Source organism: Canis lupus, chromosome 29 (assembly GCF_011100685.1).
Source record: "Canis lupus familiaris isolate Mischka breed German Shepherd chromosome 29, alternate assembly UU_Cfam_GSD_1.0, whole genome shotgun sequence".
Lineage (NCBI taxonomy): Eukaryota > Metazoa > Chordata > Mammalia > Carnivora > Canidae > Canis > Canis lupus.
Genome location: NC_049250.1, coordinates 20,256,089 through 20,278,793, shown reverse-complemented (window position 1 = coordinate 20,278,793; position 22,705 = coordinate 20,256,089). Strand labels below are relative to the sequence as shown.

The window sequence follows — 22,705 nt, the reverse complement described above, 5'->3', positions numbered from 1 at the left end:
ACTCATTCATTAAGAGCCAATCAAAGAAAAGAGAGGGTAAGAAACTGAAAAAAGAAAGGAGAATTTGATGGAAGAAGCTTCATTATTTCCAGGAGTTCAGCCTAATCCGTTTGTCCTCCCTATTTACTCCTAGACCCAAAATTTACTGCTTAGTATAAGGAATAATGCAGGAAACTATTCATATATGATTTGGCTACTTAAAGTCCTTTCCCTATTTTTTAAATCAGGTTATTTTAGTTTTGTTATTTTTGAGCTATAGTTCTTTCTACATTCTGGATAATAATCTCTTATCAGATACAGACACTTCCCCAAAGAAGATATACAAATGGCTAACACCATTAGCATCATCGGTGATGCTTACCATCACTAGTAGAGAAATGCAAATCAAAACTATAATGAAATATCACCTCACACCCGTTAGCATAGCCACTATCAAAAATACAAAAAAAAAAAAAAAACTTTAAAATACAAAAAATTGCAAGTGTTGGTGAAGATGTGGAGAAACTGGAACCCTTGTGGGTGGAATTGTATTGGAATTGTAGTGTAGTGGAATTGTAAAATGGTGCAGCCACAGTCAAAAACAGTATGGAATTTTCTCAAAAGATTAACAGAGGGCAGCCCAGGTGGCTCAGTGGTTTAGTGCCACCTTCAGCCCAGGGCGTGATCCTGGAGACCCTGGATCAAGTCCCACTCCCTGCATGGAGCCTGCTTCTCCCTCTGCCTGTGTCTCTGCCTCTCTCTCTGTCTCTCTGTCTCTCATTAATAAATAAATAAAATCTTTAAAAAAAAGATTAATAGAGTTTACTATATGATCCAGTAATCCTACTTTTGAGTATACAACCAAAAGAGATGAAAGCAAGACCTCAGAGAAATAATTGTAAACTCTTGTTCACAGTGGCATTATTCACAATAGCCAAGAGGCAGAGGTTTATCCAGTGATGGATAAACAGAAAAAAAGTGGCATATACCTACAAAGGAGTATTGCTCAGCCTTTAAAAAAGAACGAAACACTACCACATGTCACAAATGGATAAACCTAAAGGTAATATACTAAGTGAAATGAGCCAGTCACAAAAAGACAAATTCCCCTTATTTGAGGTATGTAAAGTAGTCAAATTTATAGAAACCCAAAACAGAAGTGTGGTTCCCAGAGGCTGGAGAGAGAGAAATGGGAAGTTGTTAAATGGGAAAAGAGTCTCAGTGTTGCAGGATGAAAAAGCTATAGAGATGCATAACAAGGTGAATGCTAGCTAATGCTATTAAACCGTACACTTAAAAATGGTAAACTTGATGTTTTGCTTTCTTCCTCTTTCCTTCTTTTTCCTTTTCCTCTACCAATCTTCCCCCAACTCAAAATATATGCACTGAAACAATAAAATAGAGGAAAGAAAAATGGGTGTTCTGCTCTTCTCCCTTTACAGTTCTCTACAACAAGCATTAGTTTTAGTTCAGAAACAATGAGGGAAGAATTGAAGGGAAGCTTGATGCCAGGCTTCTAATTTTGGAGAATCAGAACATTTCTTCCAGTTCAAGCTCAGGCTGACAAACCTACCAGGCTATAGGGAAATATATTGAAGTACCCAAGATCTTTAAAACCAATTTAGAAATTAATTTCAATAATAAAATATTACTATGCTCTCTCACATTCACAGTTAATGAAAACTGATCTGAAATTAAAGGCAAAAATAAGAAACACATCCACATAACATTTTCTTTAATAACCAATAAAACAAAAAATAAAACACATCTCACAAATGATAGCTATTCCATTAGAAAATACTTCATTCTACAATCTCTTTTAGTTGTTTTTCCATCAATTTCATCAGGTTTTGTTTCTTCGTTTCTGTTTGGGTGGAAAGTCCCATAATAAACAATAAGAAAAATAATTCCAAGGACAAGAGTAAGAGCTATAGTGATACTGATGGACATAAAATAGTCTGAATTAAAAATAGAGACTGGGGAAACCCAGAACACAACCAATATCCCCACTGTGGCCAGTACCCTTACAATATAGTAACAAAACATTGGACATTTGGTATTCTGTCCCTTAATATTAAAAAATGTAAAGGTAAGAATGAATCCAACAACAACCCTGTATAAGAATTCCATACTTACAGAAGCGCAAAACTGAGTTTGCTTTTTAAATGCCCACAATATCCCTAAAAACCAAAGAAATAACAACAGAAATAATGCAATCTTAACATCTAAGAATAGAAGAAGTACAATACTCAGCTTCCAAGATAATAATGTAAACAACTTATAAAAGAGGTATGTGAATTTGGGACAGAATCCATTAAGGAGATTTTTATCAGGCAAGGATTTTCTTAAAGCTACTTGATAAGCAACAGTCGACCAAGAAATAGCACAGCAAGAGACCAAGATGGCTGCATCTATAAAACAAAAAATAAAAAATAGATATATTATTACAGGAAACAGCAATGTTAAATTACTATATGTCATACATGCTTTAACTGTATATATATAAATGCCCACAAACATATCAGGTACTTTATATACTCATCTAATCCTTTGAAATAGATATTAATATTCCCATATTACATATAAAAGAATTGATGCTTAGAAAATATACAAATGACTTAAATCACATGGCTAGCAAGTTGCAGAAAGGTGAGATTTGAAGCTAAATCTGCCTGATTCCAAAGCTGGTGTAATTACATGCTATATCAGACTGCTTTATAAGATTTTAAATAAATTCGCTACATAAATTTTATTGACCAACTGTTATAATGGAATCTGCACACTCTGGAAGTTCTCTAAAAGACTATAGCTACAGTCCTAGTTTCTTCAGGTTTTTGGCTTTGACCTTGAACATATACTTAAATCACCAAGAGATACCATAATGGGGGGTGGCAGTAGGAAGGGAGGGAAGGAGAGAGGGAGGTTAAACAGAAAACTTAATGTAAGTATAAGATATCAACAAGCTCAATTTCCCATTTAAGATGATGAATGAAATGAACAAATATATTCTAAAACTTATAAATTTCTATAGGCTTGATTTTTTTTAATATTTTCTTTATTTGAGAGAGAGGAAGTACACACATTAGTGAAAGAGAGACCAGGGGCAGAGGGAGAAGGAAAAGCAGACCCCCTGCCGAGCAGGGAAACCCGGGCTCCATCCCAAAGGCAGCCACTTAACCTACTGAGCCACCCAGGCATGCCAGGCTTGACATCTTTAATCTTCACCCGATTTTTCCCCAACAAATAACGTAAGTTCATTACAACTTTGAAAAGGCATGCCATTAGCCCCATCAAAGCTGAGAACTTTTAACTTTTATAAAACTGAAAGTAAAGACATTAGAGAATTAGAAAGAATTTAAAGCAGAATACAAAATGCTATTCCTTCCCATTTAGCTTCACTGGAGATCTATATATTATTATGAAAAGGCAGACTTAAAATATGTTGATGTGTTGAAGATTATGATGATTTTATTTTTTTTTTTTTTTTAAGATTATGATGATTTTAAATGCCTTTGTCTACTTTACTGGTAATAGCATATTCCTTCTGAACCACACTGGACTTTTTTCTTTCTTCTTTGATTCAAATATTTTAATGAAAGCATTGCTGTCCCCTAATTGTCCTATGATACATTTTTTTCTAATTAGTTTTAACATCTACCAAACTACTGCATACACACAATTGAACACAAAACAAATTAAGAAATATATATAATTTTTTAAGATTTTATTTAGTTATTCATGAGAGAGAGAGACAGACAGAGAGAGAGAGAGAGAGGCAGACACAGGCAGAGGGAGAAGCAGGCTCCATGCAGGAAGCCTGATGCGGGACTCGATCCTGGGACTGTGGGATCACCCACTCAGCCAAAGGTAGATGCTCAACCACTGAGCCACCCAGGTGTCCCAAATATATATAATTTAAAAGTCAGTAAGCTCTACCCCTCCTCTCAGTCATAACCCCCAGAAGAAATCACTATCAACTCTACTAGCTTTTCTTCTGACATTTTATTTCTAAATAAAAAAATACACCTGTTCTATTTCTTACTTTATCTGCTTTAGACAAAGCTTATTGATTTTCTATTTGGAAAGAGGAAAATTTAGCATATACACACATAAATATACACCTTCTTTGCATTTTCCTCTCCTTCCATCTGCCCAACAGAGTAACATCACAATTTTTTATAAAAGTTAGTATTGGGTGTTTATCTTATTATAATTACATAAATATAGCTTTTTTTTTCCTGCCCAGCCAAGTATTACACTAATATACTTCCTTTCTTTTAAAACTGTTCACTGTTCCTTTGCTTGCTTAGTTTTTCATAACTCTATCAATATTTCTTGGGAAAATCTTCAAATTAATTAATTAGTAAAACACCCCTAGGGGGGATCCCTGGGTGGCTCAGCAGTTTAGCGCCTGCCTTTGGCCCAGCGTGCGATCCTGGAGTCCCGGGATCGAGTTCCGCGTCGGGTTCCAGGCATGGAGCCTGCTTCTCCCTCTGCCTGTGTCTCTGCCTCTCTCTCTCTCTCTCTCTCTCTCTCATGAATAAATAAATGAAATCTTTAAAAAAAAAAAAAAACCCTATATACACATCTATTAGTTCTTTTTTTTTTTTTCTTTTTTTTTTTAAGAATAGAACCCTACTAGTCTAAGGTGGCTGTTCTCAAGGTTTGCTTCCTGCCTTCCTAGAATGTCCCTTCAAGTCTCTTTGGTGTTGACTTCCTGTTTCCTGTTTTCATGTGTTTCTTGCTTTATTCTCATGTTTTGACCACGCATTCTCCAGATATTCCTGAGAGAAGTTGTACCTAAGCAAAAATGTTTGAGATCATGTCTGTTTCAAAATGTTTTTCTTTACCCTCACATTGGATATACAGTTTTGTTAGAAATAGAACTGAAAGTTTAAAAACATGGGATGCCTGGGTGGCTCAGCCAGTTAAACATCTGACTTGATTTTGGTTCAGGTCATGATCTTAGGGTCCTAAAATCAAGCCTCTGTGCTCAGTGTGGAATCTGCTTGTCTTTCTCCCTCTGCTCCTCCCCCATATGCTCACTCTCTCAAATAAAGAAATAAAATTCTTTTAAAAATGGTAAAAATGTTTTCAGGGCACCTGGGTGGCTTGTTTAGTTGAGTGTCTGCCCTCCACTCAGGTCAGGGATCCTGGGATTGAGCCCTGTCTCTACTCCTACTTACTCTCTATTTTCCTTTGGTATATTGAAGTGGCTATAGTCCTTCTGGAGATCTAGCTAAACAGAAACTGAGTTGAGAATACACTTAGTTTAGGTTTAAGGAATATGTTCATAAGATCGGTTTGAATAGTTAAGATTAATAAGTAACAAAGTTAGGATTCTCAGACAGTTTGCCTGATATTAACACTTCATTATATTGCCATCAACAGGCCTATGATTACTTAACATTAAGGGACAATGATCTAGCCTTATCCAGTTGACATTAGTTTGACACTATTTCCCATTTCTTACTAATCTACCTGCTCTAACATATTTGTCTGATCACTTAGCTAGCCTAAAATTACACTCTATCCAAAATGAATTTCTTGTCTTTAACAAACCACATCTTTACATATTTCTCTCAGTCTGTAATGACCTCATCAAAGTATGCATATAGATGATTTCTTTGAGTTGACATTACTGACACCAGTGAAGAAAACCGAACACTCCCAATATTTACTAATGAAACATCAAAAATAAACTAGTACTGTCAATTCAAATAGTATCTAAAAATAGTTACTTCATCCCAAAAAAATGTGATATACTCTGATCTTATAGCACATTACTAAAGAAACTGCCAGTGTTTTTCCCAAATTTAATAACAATCCAAAAAATAAACATGATATTAATAACTTGTGAAGTTGAAAGGAACTTTTCTAAGTTAAAATGATAAAAAACAAATTTCAAGCAACTATGCTAAAAAACAGATGAGGAGCACCTGGGTGGCTTCGTCAAATTAAGTGTCTGACTTTGGCTCAGGTCATGATCTCAGGGTCCTGTGATTGGGCTCCACATTCAGTGCAGAGTCTGCTTGTCCCTCTCCTTCTGCTTCTCGCCTAACCCATGCTTTCTCTCTCAAATATTTTTTAATAAATAATAAAATTAAAATTAAAAACAGATTGAATTTTTCTATTCTCTCCACAAAATTATATAATAAAATTATCAAAAGTCAATTAAAGACTAAAAGTCATATGCAGCCAAAAAATTGAGGAATTAAAATAATAAAAGTATATTACTTTTCTTCCTCTTGTGAAATTTGTGGTATTTGTCAGCTTTATATCTGTAATTGACTGTGATTTATTTTATTTAAATGGTTACTTTCATACCTTTTATGAACTGAACTGTGTGTCCCCAAAATTCATATGATGAAGCTCTAACCCCCAATGTGACTGTTTTAAAATAGTGTCTTAAGGAGGTAATTAAGGTCAAATAAGGTCATAAGGGCAGAGCCCATGTCTGATAGGACTGGTATCCTTATAAAAACAGTAAGAGGCAAGAGATCTTTCTCCATACACAGAAGAAAGGCCATGTGAGGACACAGCAAGAAGGTGGCCATCTGCAACCCAAAGAGAGACCAACTCTGCTGGCACCTTGATCTTAGACTTCCAGTCTACAGAACTGTAAGAAAATCTATTTCTGACTGTTAAGCTGTATAAGCTGTATAATTCTATTACAGTACCCTATACAGACAAACAATATCTAATTTGTTTTCATATTATATTATTTTTCTTAAATGGGCCTGAGTGTTTTAGTTTTATACTTCAAAAAATCCAGATCCACCTTTGCTTTACCTTTTTTCTAGACTATACAAGGAATTTAAAAACACTTTAACTCCACTATCTTCTGCCTGACTAACATGTTATTGCTCTTATACTTTCCTTCTTTTTCTTAACCACATAGCATTACTTTTATTTTACACAATCTTCATTTAGATTTACTCACATATTTACTATTTTCTCTTTATTCCTTCTTGCATCTCAGAACACCTCTATTCTGTATGAAGTACAATCTTTGGAATTTCCTTTAGTAGTGATATGCTAAGGCATGGATTTCTATTTAGTTGCTTGTGAGATGAAAGGCTTCCTGAATCTGTAGGTAGGTGACTCTCATCATATCTGAAATTTTTTTCAGCCATTAATTTTTTAAATATTACCTCTGTTCCATTTGTTCTCTCTTCTCCTTTACAGACTCTGCTCAGATGTATATTAGACCTTCTCATCCCACCTTCCGTGTCTCTTGATATCTCTTTCATATTTCCCATCTCTTTGTTCCTATAATCTGAATAATTTCTTCTGATCTAGCATTGAATCACTAATTGTCTATATAGTTATATCTTATCTAAGTTTTTAATTCCAATTCTTGAATTTTTTTATTCTCATAAATTCTACTTTTCCTTTTCAAATACACAATTCATTTTTTATAGCTTCCTATTCCACATTTTCAAGTTTATCACTTACCTCTTTCAACACAATAAGAAACATATATTTTGCAACTGTTAATTTCCATTATCTAAGGCTTAAGCTAAAGACTTAAATTTTTTTCTATTTCTGCTGATTCTTACTCATGATGCTTTATATCTTTTGATGATATAAATTACTGTAAACCATGTTTCTTGGAAAACTATTTGTGAAGATTATTTGAGGCCTAAGAGAAAGTGAATTCCTCTAGGGAGAATTTATATTTGTGCCAGACAGCTAGGCTCACTATCACATATAGTTAAAGTGACCACTCTATATTCATAGCTTGGCTTTTATTAGTTTTGGGGGTTTTTGTTTTGTTTTGTTTTGGACTAGCCAAAGATGAGAATTTTGATTGCAAAATTGTTATATTGTTATGTTTCCCTGCTCTACTTAGCAGCAAGGCAATATTCCTTGCTGTCTATTCAAAGTAGATAATAAGGTACAGTAACTTCACACTTTTCCCTGAGGAGGGTACCTTTTGGCATACCAGTTTTACAGATCATAATTTTCTACTAGATGTCCCTCCTTTATGAGGACTCTGAGTTTTGTCTTCAGTCCTCCACACACTGGAAGCTATCAAAATTTAACCTGCTATTAATTGGTTTGGTTTAAAAAAAAAAAAAAACCCTCCTGGTATAAATGTCTTCAGAGTCTTAACCCTGCTGTGTTACCATTTTCATATATTTTGGCCTACTGTATCAGACTGTTTTATGGTTTTATGAAGACTTTTGAAAATATCCAATTATTTTACATATTTTCAGAGGGTTAATTCAAGTAATTTAGCCTTTCAGTGGTAGAGTTTATTTGAATAATCTAAGTATCAGATATATAATCTGATTTTTTTTACATTTTGATTATTCTTCCTGATTGTCAAAACAATATGTGAGTACCGTAGAAAATCTAAAGTCAGAAAAGTGTAAAGATGAAATAAAATCATTCATAATCCTACTGCCCAGAAGCAGCCACAGTTGACATTTTTGCATGTTTTGTTCCAGACATTCTTTAATTTCTCTGTATCTTTAAAAGAATGATAGAAAATTTCATAACCTTTTTTGACTAAATTTTATTTTAGAATTACTTTCCTGTATCATTAAAAGTTATCTATAGGGATGTCTGGGTGGCTCAGTCCAGTAAGGGTCTGCCTTCAGCTAAGGTCATGATCCCAGAGTCCTAATATCAAGCCCCACCTCGGGCTCCCTGCTTCTCCCTCTTCCTCTGCTGCTCCCCCTGCTTGTGCTCACTCTCTCTTTGTGTCAAATAAATAAATAAAATCATTTTTAAAAAGTTATCGATAAATACTATTTCTAGTGGCTATATAATTTTTATATTAATAGTCTACAACTAGATTTATCATTTTTTGCTATTTTTAACTAACACCTCAACTTCTTACTTCAAGAAGAAACTGAAGGATGAGAACAGAACTATAAAATAACGATAGCTGTTACTGGATCCCATTGCTGGTCTGGATGCTGTATAGTACTTGGAGTCATTCAAAGATTTACCATAATATAGGCTGTAAGCTCTAAATGTTGAACTTCTAGCTTCAGGAATGTATGATATAGAACTTTTAAGTCCAAACCCACAAATTCTTTGCAACAAGGAAAAAAAGGTCTCATAAGTAGGTCCTCTTTGGTGTCTTACAAAGTAAAGGTAAAAATACTAGAAGGGCCTCAGTCTAGAGGTTTATAGGAAATTGGAAACAAGAAGACTGTTTGAGGGAATGAACTGATCTCACAGGTGACTCTAGCATAAAGGGAACTCCAGGGAAGATGATAATCTGCTCCTCTGAGATGAATTCAAGTCTACAGAGAACCAGAGTCGTTAATAAAAACTGGGCTATTACTTGGCAAATAGTTTTTTTTAACATCTCAAATTAAATACCTAAAAACTTTTTTTTAATAGAAATACTAATTGTCCTTTAAAAATGAACATTTTACCCTAATGAGGAAATCTATAAAAGAGCAATTATTGGCCAACCTAAAAAATTTCCATTATTTTGTGGCATTTGCATTTTGACTTAATGATTCCAATTCTGGGAATTTACCCTATGGATATATTTCACAAATGCAAAATGATTCCTGCATAAGATTACTCATTGCAGCATTTTTTTAATAGTAAAATATTAGAAACAACCTAAATTAACAAATATGGGACTTGTTAAATAAATCATGGTATATCCATAATTTGCAATACTATGCAGATAATAAAAATGAATGAGGAAGCTCATTCTGTACTGATATGGATAGATCTCCGAGACATACCAATAAGTGCAAAAACAAAGATAGTTTTTATGTTACCATTTCTATAAAAAAGAGGAAAAAAATATAGGCTTTAAAATTTTTTTTCTGAAAGAATCCTTAAAAATTTGACAATAATAGTTTTCTTTCTGGACAAAGGAGGAATAGGAAGAAGAGAGAGGGAGACAAAACGTCTTCGTATACTTTTTGATATTTCCACAACGTACTTCTCAAAAAAAGAATTCTAAAAAGAAAAAGTATAAGAAATATTCTAAAATATGCCAGAGTTAAGTAGTTGATGGGTGCCTGGGTGGCTCAGTCAGTTAAGCATCCAACTCTTGATTTTAGCTCAGGTCATGATCAGGGTTGTGAGATCAAGTCCCCCATTGGGCTCTGCACTGGGCGTGGAATGTGCTTAAAGATTCTCTTTCTCCCTCTCCCTGTGCCCCTCCTCCCCACACACAAAAAAATTTTTAAACCAAAAAGATCTCAGTGCCTCCACTTAACATAGGGTGTTAGGAAAGACTTACACTGACTGAAATTTGCTTGCCCAAGTTCCAGAAAGGTGTAGAGCTGCAAAACCAGTTGTGGGCAGCCTTCCAGGTAGGTCTCAAATAGCCTGAGCATACTCAAATCAGTCATTCTGTCTATAACTTCTTTATGTGAATCAATTTGTTCTTCTGTGAAGTTAGCAGTTTTGCTATTTTTGAAAGCGACATGATAACCATTTTTCAAGGCAAACCAATACCTGTAAACACAAACATTTATCTTCAGTAAACTATTCTCTGTAACATGTACATTAATATATATAATAATTTTGGGAAATGTAATGTGTTTAAGTACAGAATTTTCTGAGGTGTCTGGGTGGCTCAGTCAGTTAAGCATCTGCCTTTGGCTCAGGTAATGATCCCAGGGTCCTGGGACTGAGCCCTGAATCAGGCACCCTGTTCAGTAGGGAGTCTGCTTCTTCCTCTGCCTCTGACCCTCCCCCCTGCTCGTGTTCTCACTCACTCGCGCATGTTCTTTTTTATTCATTCTCAAATGAATTTTTAAAAAGCATAAAAAATAACTTTATAAACTTTAATTGGATGTTTAATAGCCAGTGTATGCTAGCACTGTTAAGTATATATGATCTCAATTCCTCTTCACATAATTATGTGAGATGAGTATGTATTGTTCCAATTTCATAGATGAGAAAACTAAGGATAAGAATGATAGAGGATTCACTAAAAGTAAAGGGCAGACCTAGACTCCAAACCTAGATTTTACAATTCCTAGTTTTAACCACTACTTTCTGAGAAACAAACTGCAATTTTAAATTCATGCAATTTATCTTAACTACAAGACAGATAACATGTTCTTACAATGTCAAAGTTGAAGATGAGACTGAATCTAGCAAACAACTGCTCAGTATCTACAAGGTGCTAGGCTCTTTGACTATCCATCCTAGAAAGTATGTAATTTCTCAAAGGCTTTTAAAACACCCTTGCTCAGGCTCTTATTTTAAAGAATTTTAAAATGAACATGAGTTACTGTCATACAAGTAAAACTAATAATAAACCATACTGAGACACTTATTTAGTAGAAATTTGGGGCAAGCAACAAGGCAACCAGGATCCTGGTCCAAAGATGATCAAAACTCTATATTCCTCAGTTTTCTCACATATAAAATAAGGGCAGTGATATATATCTTGTTTCAATCTGCCCCATCTGTCAATGTTTCCCATTTCAGTAAATGGTACTAACATTTACCATATTGCTCAGACCAAAAACATGGAAATAATTTCCAACTCCTTTTTTTCCTCCATACCCTAAAAATTTCCTCAGCAGGTTCTCTTGGTTCCTGGTTCTATCTTCAAATAGATCCAAATCTAAAAACATCACACATCGTCACTTCCACTGCCTCAATCCTAGTTTAAGCAGCCAACATCTCTGGTCTAGATTACTTCAATAGCCTCCTAACTGGTCTCCCATTTCTAATTCTGTTCCCTATGCATCCTATTCTGTGCATAGCATCCAGACTGAACCTGTTCAATGTAATTCAGATGTCACTCTGCTCAAAATGTTCTACTGATTTCCATCAAACTTAGCATAAAACCCAAAGTTCTTAACATATTTTACAAGGCTCTTCATAATCTGCCTCACATACACACTACCCCTACTACCTTTTCATCTTCTCATTTTTCTCACACTTCCAGAATACCAGAATATTCTTCTTGATGTTTCTCCCAACTTAAAAGGCCTTTGTCATTGCTACCCCTCTGCCTGGAACTCTTGTGAGTCTGATGTGGGAGATGCTGATCCAGGAAGTTCTATACATGCATAGCACCATCTCCCATGAACACCCACCCATGAGAAGTCATGCCTGATCTCTACTTCTATAGAGATCACGAAGAGACTGAAAAAAATAGTAGGCTGCTGCTAAAAAGGGGGTGACTAAGGAAGAATTTCAGGGGGAATAGACTGCTCCAGCTGCTGAGTTTACTACTACTCAACCTGAAGTAGTAGACTGGACTCTTGTGAAGGCATGTAGCTGCCCTCTGTGCCTACTCAGCCGTTAGCTGCTGAAGACTGGAGCACTTAGCCTGCCACTGAAGACTGATCTTCAGCTCCCACTGCTCAGGCCACTGAATGGGTAGGAACAACCACTGAGTTGTCTTAAGTGGCTCTTCCACAAACTTTTTTTTTTTTAAGATTTCATTTATTATTTTGAGAGAAGGAAAGAGAGAGTGACCACGAGCAGGGGGAAGGGGGGCAGGGAGCTTGATGCAGGACTTGATCCCAGGACCCTAGGATCATGACCTGAGATGAAGGCAGACATTTAACCAATTGAACCACCCAGGCACCCTCTTCCACAAACTCTTAAACAAAATGGAAATAAGCTGACAGAAATTTAAGAGTTTCTTTAAAAATGAAAATTTAAGGGGTGTCTGGGTGGCTCAGTTGGTTGAGCATCTAACTCTTGATTTCAGCTTGGATAATTTCAGGGTCCTGGGATCAAGCCTCTGGACTCCGACTCAGCACAGTGTCTACTTGTCCCTCTTCCTCCCTCTGTGCGCACACTCTCTCGCTCTCTCTCTCTCTTCTTCCCTCTAATCTTAAAAAAAAAATAGAAAATTTAAAAAGAAACAAAATTTACAAATTTACTCCTTAATTCAAGTCTCTATTCAAATGCCACTTCCTCATAGAAGTCTTCCCAGATCACATCATCTAAAGTAGTACTACTGCATATTCTCTTTATCCTGTGTTTTTTTCATCGCCACTTGACATATTACTTACATCTTTACCTCCTGACAAAAATGAAATCTACATGAAAGCAGGGACTTTGTTCTGTGCATTGCTATATCCTAATCAACTAGAACAGCTGGTACATAGTAGGTTCTCAGAAAATATTTACTGAATGATAAATAAATAAAAGCTTATGTTTTTTTCCATAAAGATAAAAAGAGAGTACATAGGAAAGAGCTTTGAAAAGTTGGAAGTAAATCACAAATATAAGATATTCCTATTGTAAACAAGATGTAGGCATATATGGGTATACAAAGATTCATTATGTGGCAAATAGCAGTATATATTTCAGGAAGTGAGTGGGGGGATGGGGTAATTTGGATGATGTGATGAGCATTGGGTGTTACATGCAACCGATGAATCACTAAGTTCTACCCCTGAAACTAATAATATAGTAAATGTTAACTACGTTGAATTTAAATTTAAAAACATTTTAAGTAGTATATTTTTATCACAGTTTTAAATAACATGGTCTATTATATTCAGTGTGGGCTAGACGCCAAGGCAAAAAGTCTACAAAAATGACAAAGGTGTGATCTCCGCCTTCAATGATCTTATGACTTATTAGGAAGGTCAAGACTGTAAACTAGTAGCCGCAATATGAGGCAAAAGAAATAACTACTCAATAGGAGTGTAATTACTGTGTTGTAAAAGTACAGAAGAAAAAAATAATTATCACTCCTAGGATTTATAGGTGAGATTTACAAGGAAAGTTGTGTTTCAGTCTTTTCTATTTGGCAAAACAGGAAGTTCCCATACATATATTATATAATACTATTATGTAACAGATGTGGTTCCTGTTCTTAAAGTAGATTATAAATCGATAGGATAGATCCTATCCTATTGAATAGGATTGAAAAACTTGAAATTTTCACAAACATTAACAGGTGCATACCCACAGGATAGAGTGGGAGAGGTAGGAAAGCACAGTGACTAAGAGTATAGATTCTAATAAAGCCAGAATGCCTGAGTTCAAAGCCCAGCTCCATTCACTTCCTCAGTTAATCATCTCTGTTCCTGAGTTTCCCCATCTGAAAAATGGAAGCATTCATCATACCAACCTCACTGAATTGTGGTGAGGATTAAAAAGTTAATACATGTAAAATGCTTAGGGCAGCCCAGGTGGCTCAGCGGTTTAGTGCCGCCTTCAGTCCAGGGCATGATCCTGGAGACCCGGGATCGAGTCCCACGTCAGGCTCCCTGCATGGAGTCTGCTTCTCCTTCTGCCTGTGTCTCTGCCCCTCTCTCTCTCTCTCTCTCTCTCTCTGTCTCAATCTCTCTCTCTGTCTCTATGAATAAATTTTTAAAATCTTTAAAAAAAAAATATGCTTAGACCGGCACCTGGCACGTTAATTAATGTGACTGTTAAACAAGAACAACAACAAAAAAAGAGCTGCTGGGGATCCCTGGGTGGCTCAGCAGTTTAGCACCTGCCTTTGGCCCAGGGCATGATCCTGGAGACCCGGAATCAAGTCCCGCATCAGGCTCCCTCCATGGAGCCTGCTTCTCCCTCTATCTCTGCTTCTGTGTGTGTGTCTCTCTCATGAATAAATAAATAAAATCTTAATAAATAAATAAATAAAACCGAGCTGTTTATAGACATGCACATTAACATTTCCAGTGACTTCTGTGGAGCAATTTTCCCAATTCTGTAGCAATTAATGGAAAATCTACACAAAGTCATGCTTATCTAAGGATGATTTCATTGAAAAGGGGAGTATGAGTACAATTTTTTTAGTCAGTAAGATATTGTTTCAGTTTTATGGGACAAATGATGAAGAAGCGAAGGGGGGGAAGGGAACTTTTTTGTCATATTTTGTCACAAAATATTCTTTTATTTGAGATAAAAAGGCACCAGCTTCCACTATTGGTGGATTACTTTATATCAGGCTAATCCTCCTACTGATAACAGTGAAAAATTCTAGACAAAATATAAAAGAAAGCAAAACACAGAAGAGAAACCAAAAGTAGGAAGAAACAAAAGGGCATTCAATTTCCATTTCCTGGAAGAAAGGGCATCATACTGTATGAGATACACATTTATCTGGCTTTTCCTCTTGAAGACATTCCATAGCCCAAAGGTCACAAAACAGATACAGCTCAAGCAGAAAATCAAAATATTACTAGCCCAAAGAATCAAAGGACTGAGTTTGAATCTGCCAGAACAGTCAGAAATTAAGGGGAAAGAATCCCAGAAAAGAAGCCACAAAGAACCCCAAAATCTACATATACTCTCCTCAGATCCATGGTTGACTCTACTAAGTCTGGGTGGGATGAGACTCTAAGGAACTGAGGAAAAATGGCCAAAAAGAACCTGAGCAAAGATTTCAGCAGCTAACACAAGTAGGAGTCTAGACTTTGACAAGTTAGAGGGGCTTGGTAGATACTTCAAGCATTCCACCGAAACCCCAAAAGTTTTGGAGTTTGTTCGTTTGTTGTTTTTTTTTACTCTTTAGAAGTAAAGACCGTATTTCAGGTCTAAGAGATTTTTCCTTGAACTAAGGACAAAATCAAAATACACCTTCCCTAACAAAACCTAAACCAAGCCTCTGTGACACAACAAGGTAATCTGTCAATAATGTAATATCTGCTTTCTCCTGTAATAGTGGAAGATGTAAGAAACCAGTCTCTACAAAGTGTCAATCACAATGTCCACTACACAATAAAAAATAATTTGACATGCAAATAAACAGGGAAATGTGACTTATACAGAGGAAAATAGTTAACAGAGAATATCATTTAATAGAAACATACCCACAGATGGATAGAGGACATCTTAGATAACTAAGATGTTGAAATCAGCAAACTAAAGCACAGAATGAAAAAATTGGGAGAAAATTTAACAGAATCTCGATCACACAGGTATACACAGGTCCCAAAAGAAAAAGAGAGAGATGATGGGGCAGAAAAAAAACTTACTTGACAAAATACCAGCAAAAAATATTTCTAAATTTGATCAAAAACAACATACAGATACAAGACGTTCGAAGAACCCAAAAAGTAAAACAAAAACAAAACCATACATAGGCCCATCATACTCAAATTGCTGAAAATCAAGAATAAAAAGAAAATCTCCAAAACAGAGAAAAAGGATACATTCCATCCTGGGAAACAATTAAGAATGTTAACTGACTTCTCATCAGAAACAACAAAAACCAGAATACAACTCTATCAGTAGTCATACAAAATGTAAATAGATTATTAAACACTTCAACTGAATGATACTGTCAAACTGTTTTTAAAAAATCAAGATTCACCTTTGGTGATTTGCAAGAGACTCTCTTTAAACTGTTTTTGATAAGATAAGAGATAAGAAGGGTCATATCGGGATCCCTGGATGGCTCAGAGGTTTAGCGTCTGCCTAAAACAGACGCGGCGTGATCCCAGGGCATGATCCTGCAGTTCCGGGATCGAGTCCCACATTGGGCTCCCTGCATGGAGCCTGCTTCTCTCTCTGCCTATGTCTCTGCCTCTCTCTCTGTGTGTCTCTCATGAATAAATAAATAAAATCTTTAAACACACACACATACAGAAACACAAAAAAGAAGGGTCATATCATGATGATAAGAATCAATTCTTTATGAAAATACCTCTATGTACCTAATAATGAAGCTTTAAGATACCTAAAGCAAAAACTGTCAAAAAATAAAAGAAAAAAGGCAAATCCATAAACTTAGTTGAGGATTTTAACACTCGTCTCTCAGTAATTGAAAGAAAAAGGTGGCCAAAAAATATATACATATCAGTAAGGATATAGAAAATTTTAATAACATTATCAACTTATTTGTCCTAATTTACAGGTATAGAGCACTCCATTCAACAATGGCAAATTATAAATTCTTTTACCAATGCACATGGCATGTTCACCAAGTTAAGACTATATGCTGCACCTTAGAACAACCTCAATACATTTAAGAAGGCTGTAATCATACAAAGTATGTTCCCTGACCAAAACAAAATTAAATGAGAGATCACCAACAATAAGATATCTAGGAAAATCCCCCAAATACTTAGAGTTTGCAATAAAAGGTCCAGACCCTAAAGTTTCATAAATATTGCAACCTAGGAAATTTGAACATTACTAAAGGACCTCTCTCTAAAGAGTTTCAGATAGAAAATAAATAAGAAAAAGGGTTCAACTGTTTAATGCCCATTTAAGAAACTCTAAGAAGAAGGAAGTAGGGATCAGTTGGAGGAGACTCACCTCCCATTTTACTGTTCTATATAATTTGAACATTTTTTACAATGTATTTAAAAGGAGGAAAAATAACATCCATATTTTAAATAATTCAAATGTCTTTCATATATCCATCAAAAGGAAAGTCTCCTTTGGCAAAAAAAAAAAAGGTTTTATCACAAGCCATACATAAAATGGAAATGCAAAAGTGTCATCTAATTTATATTCTGGAAAATGAAATGTTCTTCTCTACAGACCTCTGAGCAGTAACAGCATACTTAGTAACAACAGGCACTTATATCTAATAAATAATTCATGTTGATACTACTTGTCTTTCATCTACCAATACAAACTCAATTTAGCTATCCTATAGGGAAATGAATCCATAATTTAGTATATCTCAAGTTTTTCTTGGTTTTGCACAATCCCTAAGATAATTTGGCCCATTTTTACTGTCTTAAGTTTTGCTTATTTCTTGCTATTTCAGTATTCTGACACTTCCTACACTAAAATACAAAATAAAGAAAGACAAAAAGAAGGAAGCATCTCTGTTTATCTAGCTAGCATTTTTTATTTTATTTATTTATTCATAGAGACAGAGAGAGAGAGGAAGGCAGAGACACAGGAAGAGGGAGAAGCAGGCTCCTTGCAGGGAGCCCGATGTGGTACTCAATCCCGGGTCTCCAGGATCACGCCCTGGACTGAAGGTGGCGCTAAACCACTGAGCTACCCGGGCTGCCATAGCTAGCATTTTTCACTAATAGCCATCCTAATTCAATTTTTCCTTTTTCCTTTTAATTATTTGAACAGACAAAATATTCACATAACACAAAAATCAAAAAGTTCTTTACTGAAAAAACTTCATCCCACTCCTACGACCCAAATCCCCAGTTTTCACCCTCCTCTATGACAGGAATTCACTGTTACTAGTTTCATGTATATCCTTCTAGGGCTTGTGCATACGCAAGCAAATGCAAGTATATAAGCCTTTCACCACCTTCTTTTTTTTTTAATTTTTATTTATTTATGATAGTCACACACAGAGAGAGAGAGAGGCAGACACAGGCAGAGGGAGAAGCAGGCTCCAGGCACTGGGAGCCCGACGTGGGATTCGATCCCGGGTCTCCAGGATCGCGCCCCGGGCCAAAGGCAGGCGCTAAACTGCTGCGCCACCCAGGGATCCCTCACCACCTTCTTTTACACAGATTGTAGTATATCATACCTGATGTCTGCACCTTTCTTTTCACTTAAAAATACATCTTAGTCTCCTCAACAAATGATGTGGAGAAAACTGAACAGCAACATGCAAAAGAACAAACTTTCTCACACCATATGCAAAAATAAATTTTAAATGGATTAAAGACATAAACATGAGACAGGAATCCAACAAATTTCTAGAGGAAAACACAGGCAGTAAACTCTTTGACATCAGCCAAAGCAACTTCTTTCTAGATAGGTCTCCAGAGGCAAGGGAAACAAAAACAAACTACTGGATAGGTCTCCAGAGGCAAGGGAAACAAAAACAAACTACTAGCAAATCAAAACAAAAAGATTCAAAAAAACAAAAAAAAACAAAAAAAAAAAAAAGCTTCTGCACAATGAAGGAAACAAAACAAAAAGGTAGCCTATGAAATGGGAGAAGATATTTGCAAATAACATATCCAATAAAGGGTTAGTACCAAAAATATATAAAGAACTTATCAAACTCAACACCCCAAAAACAAATAATCCAGTTAAAAAATGGGCAGAAGACACGAATAGACATTTTCACAAAGACGACATCCAGATGCCTAAGAGACACATGAAAGATGCTCTATATCCCTTAAAATCAGGGAAATCAAAGCTACCATAAGATATCACCTCACTCCAGTCAGAATGGCTAAAATTAATATGACAGGAATCAGGTGTTGGTGAGGATTTGGAGAAAGGGAAACCCTCTTACGCTGTTGGTGGGAATGCAAACAGGTGCAGCCACTCTGGAAAACAGTATGGAAGTTCCCCAAAAAGCTAAAAATGGAACTACCCTACAACCCAGCAATTCCACTACTAAGTATTTACCCAAAGGTTATAAAAATACTGATTCGAAGGGACACATGCACCCTGTTTATATCAGCATTATCGACAATAGCCAAATTATGAAAAGAACCCAAACGTCCATCAACTGATGAACGGATAAAGAAGATGTGGTGTCTGTGGATATATATATATATGTATGTATGTATTACTATATAATATATACGAAAACTCATATATATGAACATTACTCAGTCATAAGAATGAAATCTTGCCATTTGCAACAACATGGATAGAGCTAGAGAGTATTATGCTAAATGAAGTAAGTCAGAGGAAGACGAATACCATATGATTTCACTCATATGTGGAATTTAATAAATAAAACACATGAACATAGGGAGGGGGGAAAAAAGCAAACTAAGAAGTAGACTTTTTTAAGATTTTTTTTATTTGAGACAGAGAGAGAACAAGCAAGAGGAAAGACAGAGAAACAGACTCCCTGCAGGGAGCCTGACATGGGGCACATGGTCCCAGGACCCTGAGATCATGACCTGAGCTGAAGGCAGCCACTTAACCAACTAAGCCACCCAAGCACCCCATATTAGATTCTTAAGTATAGAGAACAAACTGATGGTTACTGAAGGGAGGTGGGCAAGAAAGATGGGTTAAACTAGTGATGAGTATTAAGGAAAGCATTGGTGATGAGCACCAGGAGTTGTATGTGAGTGATGAATCACTAAATTCTACACCTGAAACTAATATTATACTGTATGTTAACTGGCTGAAATTTAAATAAAAACTTGGACAGAAAAGAAGATACATCTTGGAGATCTATTTCAGTACATAAAGTATTTAAAATTCCTTATAATAGCTATGCAGTAGACCATTGCCTTAGATATACCCTAAACTCTACCAGCAGACATTTAAACTGTTTCCATTGGGATCTCTGGGTGGCTCAGCAGTTTAGTGCCTGCCTGGAGTCCCGGGATCGAGTCCCATATCAGGTTCCCTGCATGGAGCCTGCTTCTCCCTCTGCCTGTGTCTCTGCCTCTCTCTCTCTGTGTGTCTCTCAGGAATAAATAAATAAAATCTTTTTTAAAAATTCCCCTATTCTTTAAATAAATAAATAGTTTCCATTTTTTCACTTTTACAAAAAAATACTATGACTGAAAAATTGTATGCATATGTCATTTTACATGTATGCAAGTGTGGTAAATTCCCAAAGAGGAACCTCTGGCCTGAAGGTATATGCATTTGAAATATAATCAAACTGCACTCCATAGAGATTGTACCAATCCATATTCCCATCAACAAAGTATGAGAGTAGCTGATTTCCCATGCCTTCCCAGAGCGTATATTATCACTTGGATTTTTGCCAATCTGATAAATGACAACATATCAATGAATTTTTAATCAGCATTTTCTAAAATTATGAAGGTTTACCTTCTTTCACACAATTTGAGCCACGTGCATTTCAATTTTTATGCACTATCTTACTCTTTTCCCATTTTTCTATTGAAAATTCCCATTTTTTATTCTATTTCTAATACATGTTTCTTTTACTGTTGACTTCAGAGGCTCTTTAAATATTAGAAGACTATAGGGATGCCTGGGTGGCTCAGTGGTTGAGCATCTGCCTCTGGCTCAGGTCGTGATCCCGGGGTCCTGGAATCGAGTACCACATCAGGCTCCCCGGAGGGAGCCTGCCTTTCCCTCTGCCTGTGTCTCTGCCTCTCTCTCTGTGCCTCTCATGAATAAATAAAATCTGTAAAAATAAAAAAAAAATTAGAAGACTAGCCCTTTGTCTGTTATAAGTTGCAAATGTTTTTCCGTTAATATTGCTTTGCTTTTGTTTTTACTTGGGGAATTTCTGCTTTTGTTTACTGACATGCATTTTTATACATGTATTTATTGACAAACCTATAATTTTTATAGTTTGTGGGTTTTGAATTATGGTTGGAAAGTCTTTCCTGATTCCAAGGTTATAAAGGAATCCTCTCATGTTTTCTTATAGTACTTTTTCTTTTTGCTTTTTTTTACATTAAATATTTGATTCAATTGGAATTTATCCTGATGTTTAATATCTTACCTAGAAGTATAATCCATAACATGCAATCTTAAATTATCCCCAACTCTAAAGTTAATCAAAACTTTATTGTTCTTATGTTGTATATACTTGGTATTACATATTTTTTTAAGATTTTTATTTATTTACTCATAGAGACAGAGAGAGAGAGAGAGGCAGAGACACAGGCAGAGGGAGAAGCAGGCATCATACAGAGAGCCTGACAGGGGACTCGATCCAGGGTCTCCAGGATCACACCCTGGGCTGCAGGCAGCGCTAAACCGCTGCGCCACTGGGGCTGCCCACTTGGTATTACATATTGTTTTACAATATCACTTCTATCATACATTGTTTTACAACATTACTTCTATTCTGGTGCATTTCTACAATCTGTGGTCTTTATATGGCATATAGACAAAAAATTCTTTCATCATTGTAGTTTGGATTTAGAGGGGATGGGTAGGGCTACTCTGGAAACAAAACTCTTCCAATTTATCCTTTCAGATATTCTGTCTAGGGGGAATTAGAACACATATTTTGTCACATTAAAGACTGGAAGGCTGAAGACATAAACCACAACATTTTTAAGTTTTCTCAATACCCAACTCTGTTTCTATCATGCTACTTTTTTTTTTAAGACTTTATTTATTTATTCATGAGAGGCACACAGAGAAGGGGGGTGGCAGAGACACAGGTAGAGGGAGAAGCAGGCTCCATGCAGGGAGCCTAACATGGGACTCGATCTCGGTTCTCCAGGATCACACCCTGGGCTGAAGGCAGCACTAAACCGCTGAGCCACCCGGGCTGCCCTCTATCAAGCTACTTCTAAAGATTTCACCATCACAGAATAGGCTAAACCCTTTTCAAGATTATGTGCCACGCCAGAGTATGGGCTAATAAGCCTGACTTCCATATGAAGGTCCAATTAAAATTTACATTGGCATTTTCCCCCCCTGAATTGCTACCCAGTTGTTCCAAGCAAAAAATTAGTAAGAATGTAGAATCTCTATATGACACTATCAATTATGTTTACTAAATTTTTTTTTAATTTTTACTTATTTGTGATAGTCACAGAGAGAGAGAGAGGCAGAGACACAGGCAGAGGGAGAAGCAGGCTCCATGCACCGGAAGCCCGACGTGGGATTCGATCCCGGGTCTCCAGGATCGCGACCTGGGCCAAAGGCAGGTGCCAAACCGCTGCGCCACCCAGGGATCCCTGTTTACTAAATTTCATTTATAGAATACTATAACCAACAACCACAAAGCACATATATTTCAATTACACATAAAATTATAAAAATGGAGCATATGCTGGACAATAAAACAAACCAAAATATATTACAAAAGACTGAAATGTTAAAAGTACATTAACTGATCATAAAAGAATTAATTAGAAATCAATATTAAAATATCTACAAAATGGGACGCCTGGGTGGCTCAGCAGTTAAGCGTCTGCCTTCGGCTCAGCATGTGATCCTGGAATCC

The 22,705-nt window shown here is 36.1% G+C and overlaps 1 protein-coding gene across 10 annotated transcripts in view; it reads right to left on the bottom strand.

Annotated features, from left to right (window-relative positions):
- Positions 1 to 1,697: 1,697 nt before the first annotated feature.
- The window catches only part of XKR9 (XK related 9), an 85,253-nt gene continuing 64,245 nt past the window's right edge, over positions 1,698 to 22,705 (bottom strand). For all 10 annotated transcript variants that reach the window (XM_038579491.1, XM_038579492.1, XM_038579490.1 and 7 more), the window contains 2 exons: positions 10,208 to 10,425; positions 1,698 to 2,390 (listed from right to left, as the gene is read on the bottom strand). In XM_038579491.1, the coding sequence (XP_038435419.1) occupies positions 1,762 to 2,390; positions 10,208 to 10,425 (847 nt within the window). In that variant the 3' untranslated portion in view covers positions 1,698 to 1,761. The remainder of the gene's footprint in view (positions 2,391 to 10,207; positions 10,426 to 22,705) is intronic.